We start from the raw sequence: 12258 nt of genomic DNA on the forward strand, positions 1-12258 counted from the left end.
CGGTTCATTGTTTTGTACATTAATCTGGCCGTTATATTTCTAATTTCAATTGTTTTACATTTGTCATTTCAGGGCCTTTTATAGGTTATTAAGCGGTTTGGGATTTGCTCATTGTTGAAGGCCGTTCGATGACCTATAATTGTTCACTTGTTTGACATTTGGTCTCTGGTGAAGAGTTGTCTCATTGGCAATCATATCATATCTTCTCATTTTTATAAAGCTACAAATTTCCTTTTCTGAAATGTAAAAGTGAACGGACAAACCAATTACTATATATAACACTGCGTTCGGAAACAGGTCGGTTAAACTAGTAAAAAACAAGTATATAGTTAGGCTGTAATGTCATCGCTATTTCAAAGAAACACAATTGGGTATTTAAAACTATTAATTTTATTGCACAAAATACTGTCGAAATACTGACATTGGTCATCACAGCTCTTGCTGGCCATTTTCGTAAAGTCCGAACCATAGCATCACCATAGCAATAACTAAACATATAATAAACATGGAGGACACCTTCAGTGTTTGGTAAAGCATGTCACACTGAAATAGAATAATGCGCAAAATAAATTTTATAAATGAAAAGAAAAAGTCCTACAATAAATATACATGTATAAAAACAGCGTACTTGAGAAATGTAAACGTCCTACTGAAAACATAATATACATGCATAAAAAAGAGTACTCATGAAAAGAAAAATGAAAGATAATATGTATATTAATATGGATAATAGGGGTAAAAACAAAGTGTTACTAAAATATCCTTCATTCTTGTGTATGATAATTAGTAAAACACAAGCAAACCTTTATTTCTTTTTAATAATTGTTCCTCACGTTTGGATTGTTTGTGGGTATTCAAAACAAGAATTTTTGACATAATATATAATAAATATTTATTAAGTTCAATATACTGAATCCGTTCATGGTATAAATAAGCTAGTTGGTGAGTGGTCTAAGGCGCTAAACCCATTTCAGACAGTGTTGACCTGATATTCAAATCTCGTTTAAGAATGAACAAATTTAGTCTTCAAAGTTAAATGCATGATTTTTTTATTAGTTGTTATTGGCTTTGAACTAGCTGTCAGTAACTGTGGGTTCTCTCAGATCTATACTTATTGTCTTTGTTGTTGTGGGGGTGTATAAATATCCTGCCACTTCCGGTCTGTGTTTTTGTTAGATGTATTCTGCTTTGTATCAATCTGATGAGTTAAGCCCTTTTTAACTGATTTTTACAGTTTGTTCTCATGTTGCACCACTGTCCAACGTAAGGGGGAGCGTTTTTCGCCAACAAACTTGTTTAGACCTGCCACATTCTGTATGTATTTGTCCAAAGTCAGGAGCCTGTAATTCAGTGGTTGTAGTTTGTTGCTGTATATCATGTATGTTTTTCGTTCATTGATTAGTTCATAACTCAGCCCGTTAGTTTTCTCGTTTGAATTGTTTTACATTTGTCATTTCGGGGTCTTTTATAGCTGACGATGCGGTATGGGTTTTGCTCATTGTTGAAGGCCGTGCGGTGACCTTTAGTTCTCTACGTCTATGTCATTTGGTCTCGGGTGGAGAGTTGTCTCATTGGAAATTATACCCCATCTTCTTATTTTTATAAAAACATCTGCTCATTATTGCTTTCCTTCCGCAGCGGGATACTATTGTAAGATACCAATACACAGTATTAGTGATCAGCATAAACCTCACTAAAAGACTGGGATGAATTTGACCATATCTTTTCTTGTCCATTAAAATAGTTCCGTAATCCACAATAAAATAGATTTTACAGTTGACAGTTGACACCATGCACATTTGCGATTGTTTTTGTTTCTGTTTGTTAAGAAGAAGGAGTTATAGAGAAGGAAACATAAAAACTCGAAGACCTACGAAAATCAAGAGAGACGAAATTTTTTCATGTTGAGAAATAGATAGAAAATCAAAAATAATATATAATTTACTTCATAGATCTAAATATCACAATTATATATTATGACTGATAAGATAGTTCTTGTGTGTAGGGTTTGCCTATAGGCTAGCAACCTATACCCTTTTTATGACTAACATTGTCGACGTGTGTATTTGCACTATCAATATATTTACTTCAAAGGCACAATTAGACCTGGAAGGTTTGATCGTGAATTGTTAAAAAAATGCAGGTGGTCACGATATATTCGAGGTAAAAAAAAAAGGTTCGAATAAAAGAAGATCTTTCATCTACCTAATACCTTATTTTTCTAAAGAAAGAAATCATTTAAAAAAATTGTTTGGTCTAATTACCTTCTGCTGACTTATTTTTAGATGTATCCGTTTCAAATGAGTCTGTATTGTTTGTTTAGTCTCGTTTTGAATAAATCTCTCCAACATATCTAGACATATCTGTTCGGCTTCAATAAGGTCATCTACACTACCATAGTTTAAGCAGAAATTTATATACTGTTGATACATTTTCAAATGGTATTGTGTATTCATGATGTTACCACTTTCCCTAGCCTTCTGACACGCCATTTTATAATTCAGTTTTGCGTTTTGAATATTTTCTTTGGTGGGACTTAGAAGGTAGGTTTGAGCAATTTCGAGATAAATGCTTGTTAATACTATCCATTGTTCCATTTCCTTGGACAATCCCACTAATTTTTCTGCTTGAAACAACGCTTCCGAAAGATCGTTTTGGTCTCGGTCATTTTCCCACAATTTTACATAGCACTTGACTAACATCCGGGTAATTAAACATCTATGATGGAGGTTGAATTTCGGCGCCATTTTCAGCACACCAAATGATGCATAAAATGTAGCTGAACTTTTATTGAACATTTCGTCTAATGTAACAATCACATCTTTTAGTTCATTACTTTCAATTTTCTCGTTTGATCTGAGAAAATATAATATTCCATTTCGTTTTGTTACTGTACTCGCTAAAGGATTACAGGACGGGTAATGCTCGCGGTAATAGTTATTCAAATATTGCGCAAGATTATGCGCAAAACGAAACTCCGTTAAGCTATCGATCTGCTGTTCCTTATAAAAAGTACGATCACGTGGGTTTACTTTTGCCGCCTCCATCCACCATCTGTTTTTACTACTATTGTTCATCAGGGTTATTAGAAGGTCAATTAGAAATGTGTCTCTGATATTTGCAAAGGGCACGATTATATCTTTCAAAGTCATAGCTTTGACAATATGCAGAGGCAGCTTATTGTTTCGAATCTCTTTTGGATTCATTTTTCCGTAATGCTTAAATAGTTCAATTTCTCTCTCATTTCTGAATTTGTTCGTCAAAAACATTTCTACAAAGTCTAGCGAAACACTGGATATTGATATCTCTAATAATTTCAAGAAGACTTGTCTTGCCTCTTCCTGCTCGGTTAAATTGCCGTATAAATAGTCCTCCAAATGTGTAACATTACCCGTATGCAGTGCCCTTTCTGGCAAAGACATACATGCAATGTCCTGAAAAATAATTTGTTTGGCACGTGCAAAATAGTCTTCTGCTGATAGCTCTGTACTTCCGTATAACCGAAATGTCACTCCAATTGCACAACATAAATAACTTTCATACACTTTGCTTTCGAAAGAGTCATCGAACAAATCACAATATTTTCGCAACAGCAAAACAGCATGATGGATAAAGCATATATTTCTCTTCATGGATTCTACAAGTCTAGCATCGGTGTCTAAATAATAGCAATAATGTCGTAAAAGGTGATTGACATCTTGACGTACTTTGTGTTGAGATTTAGCATTCTCAATCATTAAAGAGGAGACTCCGTGCATCGATAGAATTCGTTTTTCACCAACGCCTTCAACAGTAGCCAATGAATAATTAGAGAGTACAAGCAATAGTTTATTAATTTCTATCTCTTTCTCTGCTCTAGATAACTGGTCCGACAGAAAACTTTTCAAAACTGTCACTGATATATTATTATGGTTTAAATAGGGAACAAGGGAAAGAACTCTTCGAGCAATGTTTGTAATTTCATCATCTAAACGTTGCAGAGTTATGCTGTAAGATCTAGCAAGGCTTTGTGTTCCCAGTGTGTCTGCCTGAAGCTGAGAGCCTAACAAATTTTTATTATATTCATAAACGCTGATATGCGTTATTTTTATAAACGATGCTGCAAGTGACAGAGCAAGGGGGAGATAATCTAGATTTTTAGCCAATAATTTCACTTGCTTTTCTTCACTTCTGCATGAGAACGGAAAAAGGGACACTGCTTCCTTTTCAGTCATTTTATCCATTTCCATTCCATAAATTTCGTAATGGTTCGATAAAAATCGTTTATTAGAGGTTGCTACTACATAAATATTTTCCGCTGTTATGAACCTGTCCATTGCATTGTAGACAATGATGTCTTCCGGTGATTCGATGTCATCCAAAATTATCAAATGCTTTCGGGTCACATTTCTCTGATTGGTTAAATTTTCGATAGCCAAGTCAAGCATTGTTCTTATACAGTCTCTTGTATCCGATTCACATAATATACATTCTATTTTCAAATGTGACATCAGTGTTGCAAATGACAAATAGACACTTCTCTCTGATTTGCAATGAACCCGCCAGACAACGGAAGATGGATGATTTACCTGAAATTTTCTGGCATACCAAAAGGCACTCTGAGATTTCCCTGACCCATTGGGTCCTGTAATGAAACAAATATTCTTTTACCTCTTTTTGAGAACTTGTATTGATAAAAGGAATAATGAATTTTACGTCAATGACAAAGAATTTCAACAACAAAAAATAAAACAGCTAGCAGTTAAAATTAAAAAATGAAGTCATGGATAAAAGTTCCACTGAATAATCCATGAGTAATCCATTTCATGTCACCTCACATGCAATTCTTGATAAATCGCAAGGAATAGGATGACCGTTGGCCCGTTATATAGATAGCAATAGATGGCCGAGAGGTTTCATTTATTTTTTAAATAACATTCACATTATATATATATATATGAATTAGAAAAAGTAACGATACAATGAAACTTAGACTATATAAAATATACGCCGAAAAGTTTACCCTGAAGTCTTTATGATTCGTTCACCCAAAACGTAAATTCATGGTAAAACAGAATACAGATCATGGATACTTGTCTACATATATCCCTCTTTAAAGGTATATAAGTGGGATTTTTTTCTGTAATCGATTTTCTTAAAATATTTTCTTGGGCATTAAGCAAATAATTATCTGCGCATCTTTCTCCAGTTTTCAAAAGTAATTACAACATTGTATTTCAAATCATTGGGGTGGGGCACTGATAATTACTCCTAATTTAAAGTATATTATCTTATATTTCAACTTTTTTCATGTAACTTTTAGATAATGATTCAACTTCTTGAAAATTATAAATGCAAAAACTTATGTCTGAACTTATTCCTTTAGAATTTCAATTTAAAACTTCCAAATTTTAAATTTTGAAATGCCTAACCTTTAACAAGAACTGCTCTTTTTGTCTCAACAATGTCTATCATCTTTCTTAGCTGCTCTGTTTCCTTGAAATTTCCAACAACATTCATTGATCTGACGTCAAAACCATCTACAACATAAATGATTAACTTTCAATTTCTTAGTACGCATTTTTTTTTTCTTCTTCGTTAAACGGAATGAACTAGCCATTGTCAAAATATATGCAGCAATAAAAGAGCTTTTTAATATGGCTATTCATAGTCCTGAAGTCCCAGTACGTCACCGCTGTTTGTGTCGTATTTAATGTGTTCAAATATAAATTTTTTTGTAGAAACGCCAGAAATTATTGTTGTTTTTCACTACATTGATTATACTCTGTATTGGATTTTAAAACACAACACAAAATTTATTTTTGCTCAATATTGTTGAAGGAAGTGTGGATGACCGTTAGCTGTTTAAATCCCTGTCTTTTAATCTTTGGTGGTATGTTCTCTCACTGGCGTTTATACCATATCTCTTTATGTTATCAAGCAATATGAACTATAATTAGCTCTTATAACCCACCATATCAGTAAATACAACACAAACATATTTAAAATGGATAAATAAGGAAAACTGAAATAACTCTCTCGGACTCCGTAATAGTATTGTCTTGGGATTGAGTAAACATTGAAGACTTACAATGATAATCATTGTTAAAAATATACCATGTTTCGAAATTTCATCAGAAGATATAGGAAAATCTGATTGGATGATATCATCTACTCCATCAATCCCAGCATTCTTCAGTAGCGATCTCACGTGCGGTAACTTTTCTTCTGTTAAGATTTCTTTCTTTTCCAGCATGTGTACCAGCTCCCGTCCATCTGTTACTTTATTCAGATCGGATTGATCCACTTTGTTTCGAAGGATAAATTTTAGATTCTTGATGTCATCTGAAAACAGTTTTACAGATTTATTTATAAGAATAAAATTTAAAAAAAAAGAATGTCTTGTGAGCAAACTAACTATTTGTATTTAAACATCATTTATTATCCTACTGCTTGGCTATGGCTATACAACTTTCAGGTTAAAAATCAAGATCACAAAATGACTTTAAAAAACCCTGCAGCCATGCATTGCAATTTCATGGAGCATTTTGCAGTACTTTGTCATTGGGAGATCCCATCCCGAGCTAAATCCTATTTAATCTCAATGTTGAAGCTCAATGTAATCTAATACCTGTAGCACATGGAAGAAAAGCCATTCAAATTATGTCGTATTGATTGGTATTCCAATTTGCGATATTGGTGCATATTCTGGTATAAAACCACTAATTTATGGCTCCATTGGTGCACTAATTTTCGGCATTCATAGTCATAATTAAATTGAAATAAAGTGACAGTCATTTCAAGTCAAAACGATATTTTATACAGGCTTGTGCTGAAAGATTAAAAATCCATTAATTGCAATTAAGGTCAAGTTACAGTAAACTGGCTATGTCACATATTTTGGGAGGTGAGCCTATTATTATTTCATCGTTTCCGCCGATTTTATGTGCTTTCTATACAAATGTTCACCTACTTTGATAGAATTCAATCAGTAATATTTCAGAAAATAAAAAAGATAAAGGCACTATATTTTCGATTTTCAGATAGAGTTCAACGAGCCAAAGTTGTATGCAAAATTTTACCAAAATCTGTGACATAGCCCATGTACTGTTATCGCACTTGTTTCCGGAAGTCGGGAAGTACAGAACAGGTCCTTCTGGTCTGAGAAATAGGTAAATATGCCCTTCTCAACTTCATACACTTTTCAATAATTCAAACTAAATATTCAAAAAGGTTCAACAGTGATCCTAGGTCCTAAAGCTATCATTTCATACCAATATTACCCGAATATTTTAGTTACAGCAATGCTTAGGAACTATGGTGTGTGAAATGTGTATTATACTTTCTTCCTGACATGGTCCAAATTAAAGACACATAAAGCTTTAGTCCAAACACTAATTTATTGAATTCAAGCTCAAACTTGGTTGTTAGTAACTTATATTTTTCTGACGGGCCCTAATTAGTGGTTTTATGCATTCTCATTGTAAAATAGAATCGTAGATTACAATATAAGTATGCTATTATCTTTGCCTGTTGTAGATAGACCAGAATGCATCAATTATTGCCGCTTGTTTGACTTCAGTCAGTTACACAATTTTGTTAATAAAATTTTTTATCTTGAAATGTCAGATAATACATCCTAAAAGTCTTAATTATGTAAATGAGTTAAATAATATGCAGCCCGGGGTATACATTGTAATAAGACAACAACAAAACGACGCAACCAAAAGCAAATTATGTTATGTATATGGTGTATAAGCGATCTATATATATATAAAGCAACAATCTCTGCGGGTGAATCTTTATAGAATAAATCCTTACCTACTGAAAGACTTCTAGCAAGACGTTGGCAGATATTTTCATATCTGGAACTGTAGTTCACTAATGAATCATCCATGGAGTCCATATTTTTAGTACATTATATCATGAATCTAAATTGTGAGAAAAAAAACAAATACAATTTTACCAACAATTAAGGCAACGGCAAGGTCAAAGTTCACTACAAAAAGAAGGATTTTATGTTGGGCTATCTCATGAATCATTTTGAATTATTGAACCTTTAGTTAGTAAGTTCACATACACCCATGTTCCAAGTAAAAAGGGGGAAAACTTATAGAGAACTGGTGGTATAGTTTTGTTCTGTTTACTTATTATATGTGATATATATGCAATTAAGGTTGTAATCCCATATGCAGTATTTTACAAGCATTCGGAAACCACTTTTTTTGCACAAATGTGGTCTATTTATAGATAACTATGACCTTTGCCATCAACATAGTGATCTCCAAATCAAGAGGGATCTTCCTCTCATTATATTTGATTGAATATGCAATTCAAGTTGAAATCCCATATATAGTATTTTATTTAGTATGCCGAAACCTCTTTTATACTATACAAATATTGGCCTATTTCAGGTAACATAGAACTTGACAGTAGGCATGATAACCTAAAATCAATAGGGCCTTCCTCTCATTATATGTGACAATATATCCATCATACATGAAATCCAATATATAATTATGTAATGTAGCATCCGGAAACAATTTTTTTGTACCCATTTCTATTTTTAGTTACTACGACCTTGACCTTTGACACAGTGACTTAGGCATCAAATGGATCTTCCTATCATATATGTGAACATATATCCAAGTGAGGAAGCAATCAGATGTAAATTATTTGAGTTAGCATCCTGAATCGAAAATGACTGACAAACTGACTGATCGACTGACGGACGGACGGAAGGACGAGTCAAAAACTATTTACAGTAACCGCGTATAAAAGCACATATAAAACGTATACGGAATACACAGGCTTGAAATAGTTCGAATGTATATACTAGTACCAGCGAGAATTGTCTCCCTTAGGTTGTGTTACGGTCCGAACAATACAATAGCTTGTTTTTCATATATGTTTATGTTATATGTTTCATCATATATATTTTGAATTTGGAAATACTTATACTAGAGTACTCAACAGATAAAAAATATAAAATACTAACCAATACATTGTAATAGATGTCCACTATTTCTGTATAAATAATTACCGGTTTCCATCAAAATAGTAACAAAGCAACAATCGCCTCAGTTTCGATGTTGTCAAGCCTCTCAAAAACTAAATATTACAACATTTCGTAATCTGATAAGACTACTAACCAATATATTGAGAATTACAAATTCCACACACACCAAAAATACCCCAATTTTTCATGTGTAACAATTTCTTTTCACAATTATATGGTTAACCATGACCTTTTAACTGAATCGATAGATTTTTTAAATACAAACCTATTAGAATTGATCTTCCATACATGTTTAAACTTGAGACTATCTTGAATTAATGTGCTTATCTATTTAAAGGGTAGATTTATATAACTTGTTAAACTTGTCGAAAATGTAATAACAAAAGTAAGGAAATATCATGACGTGAAATGTATTTGTTTTTATTCCTAATATACTAGTAGGTCTGTTGTTATCTATTATTTTATAAAAAGGTTATCTACCTCCAGGCATAGACAGTCTTAGCCGTATTTGGTACAACATTTAGGAATTTTTGGCATGCAATGCCCTTCAACTTCCTGTTTTATTTTTTCAAACGCCAGTTACGAGTCTCATGTAAACGAAACGCGCGTCTGGCCTAAAACAATTATAAATCTTGTATCTTTGATGACGAGATTTTAATTGTCTCCCTTTTATATACACCTTATCGCTTATCCCGCTTGACCCGAGAATCAGTCCCGCTCGAACTTTTGACGTCATACAACAATCACTTTTCCATTGTGGCGTCAGATATTTTCTATTATGACGTCAAAATTTTACGGGAACTTGTGTGATGTCCAGTAATGGCGGACAAATAGCGATAAGGTGTATTGATAGAATGTTAGATAAATGATTGATTGTTGGTGTTTTACGCACAAACAGCACACACAATTGGTGGGATGGCACAGAAAATACTTTTATAACTGCCACAAGAACTGTAGTATATTGGAATTCAGTAAGTTGTTAAATTTGGCATTTTGTAAGTAGCGGCCATGCATATACGCCTCTCCTTTATTAAATATAGAAAAGGGTCTTTAACATGCATAAAGCCTTGCATTCTTCACTATTATTGTCTTTGGCTTTGCTTTCAGTGATATACTTAAGCTTGTAGTTAAGAGAGTGTGGATGGGTAGGGGGTTTACAGAATGGAAAATAATTGGCAAAAAATATAAAGAATAGAGAAAAATGGTTCAAAAAATATAGAATAGACAATAATGAGGTGATAAAATATTAAGAATATAGAATAATGGGCAAAAAGTATAAAGAATAGAGAAAAATTACTACAAAAATGAAGGACCCCCCCCCCCCCCCCCCCCACACACACACACAACATGCCCCTCATTTAACCCGACTACTCCTGAAAGTATCATTAGTCTTCTTCACCTTTGAGGCGCATTGCTGCACTTATGGTAGAGCTATACAGCTGGTCGCTGTCTGGTTTTTTTTTCAAGTTCGATAATTACTTTATCTCCTATCAACTTATGAAGTACTACGCTTATTCTAAAGCTCTTATTTATAAATCATCTTTTACGAGACAATTTGGTTAACCTTGTTTGCCCAAAAAATAAATATTCTACACATAATCATATAAGGACAAAAGTGGTTACCTTGTTCGCAAAGACTTCCCTTCTTGTGCATTTAATCAAAAAAAAAAATGTGGAATCCTTGAAATCATGTTTTTCATATCGCAATAAAGTTTCAAAAGGCCGTTCAGGTCAAACTTTCTTCTTTTACACTCTGATATAGCATTTGATCCTTATTTGGATTCCATTGAACAAAAAAACAACTCTAACCTCCGATAAGTCTTGCATATCTTCATCCAAATTCGCCCCTTGCTTTGACATGTGATGATCTCAAATAGAGTAGGAACTCCAGTCATGCGTCAAAACATTTTCGAGTGTCGTCAAATGAGTTTTTTCAAGATAACAGTTGAAAGGGCAAGACACGCCTTGAAGAACGGGAGTATTGGGGCCATTTATTTCAAAGAATTACCTACAGTTGAAAACTTATGTTTGACCTGTAGCTGTTGTTTTTGTTTTATTTGTGTTGTTGTCTTATTGACGTATCCCTCTTATATCACAGTAGATTAAAAACACATAGACCATTTACATCGTAGATTTTCGTTGAAAAATATGGCATCATTCTGTAGAAAGTCAAGTGTTACAGAAGTATAATTTATTGATACAAAAAAAAATGAATGGAAAAGTCATCGATAATAAAAAGTAGCTTTTTAAAAACTCATAAGCAGTTAAAAAAATACATAAAGAAGGCATGTAAATGTTCAAAAGCTAAAGGGAAAAAAGAAATTAAGAAATTGTGTTGTGTAGTATTATAGCTGTTTGCATAAAAAAGAAGTAAAATATCCATTCAAACCTAATCGTTTATTTTTGTTTCGTTTTCTTCTATTTGTTAGCTGTACAAAAACACAACACCAATAGCTGTAAAAATATAGTTTTCACCAACATAAGTCTGCGTTATGCTGCGTTGTCCAGATAACATCACTTTTAACGACTGAAACTGACGAAAATTGGAAAATCTCAAAATGTGTAAAGATTCGTCTCAACATATTTTTTATGTATACAGAAAATAAATGACTGTAAGCGTATGATGCAACATTTAGCATAAAGTCTTTTTACAAGCAACATCAGAAAACTCATATAGTACATCTAATTTACAAATGCACATCGGTAAAACAAAATTGAAACAATTCTTATTTTGGAAGGCCTACATGGATTACCAACGAATTTATAAGTTTTTGAATCGTCTCAATGACTGTTGTAGTTATCTCCCTTTATATGTCAATTTACTTCTCGGTTTGATTATTTAACGGATTTTTACGGATTGGGTTATTATTGTTTTCTTAACGTCCAGTGACAAATATTTCATGCTTATTCCAAACAAGATCAAATTAAACAGAACATCATATCAGTCCGTTTTCAAGGAGAAGGGCGAGAAAGTAAAACTGACACACAAACGTCATTTGCAAAGTAAAACCATTTTCATTATCAAAGCTTCATGCGTATACGTGCACGTAGTTATGTTGATTTTTTTAGCATGAAACTAAATTAGAAATACTTATAGATGCATCAAACTTCAATTACGAATGATTTTAACAAAACAAATTTTCAGTGTTTACAAAAAGTTGAATGTATCAAAATGGATTTCAATAGCAATGTTAGGGATGAGCAATATTAATTTTAATGAATGTATGTGAAAATATTTAGGGGAGGGTTGACCACTCACA

General features: G+C 33.0%; 1 protein-coding gene across 2 annotated transcripts; it reads right to left on the minus strand.

Annotated features, from left to right (window-relative positions):
* Positions 1-372: 372 nt before the first annotated feature.
* On the minus strand, positions 373-9216 carry LOC127717541 (uncharacterized). 2 transcript variants are annotated; one of them, XM_052223227.1, is made up of 6 exons: positions 9132-9216; positions 7801-7910; positions 6097-6324; positions 5412-5519; positions 2265-4624; positions 373-543 (listed from the first exon to the last, which is right to left on the minus strand). In XM_052223227.1, the coding sequence occupies exons 2-6, from the start codon at positions 7883-7885 to the stop codon at positions 430-432; spliced, it is 2895 nt and encodes a 964-aa protein (XP_052079187.1). In that variant the 5' UTR covers positions 7886-7910; positions 9132-9216; the 3' UTR covers positions 373-429. The 2 variants fall into 2 exon arrangements, with proteins under 2 accessions (XP_052079187.1, XP_052079185.1); XM_052223225.1 differs by having other exon boundaries at positions 8978-9216.
* Positions 9217-12258: the final 3042 nt, after the last annotated feature.

The sequence above is a fragment of the Mytilus californianus genome, unplaced genomic scaffold (genome assembly GCF_021869535.1).
Source record: "Mytilus californianus isolate M0D057914Y unplaced genomic scaffold, xbMytCali1.0.p SCAF_10, whole genome shotgun sequence".
Taxonomy (NCBI): domain Eukaryota; kingdom Metazoa; phylum Mollusca; class Bivalvia; order Mytilida; family Mytilidae; genus Mytilus; species Mytilus californianus.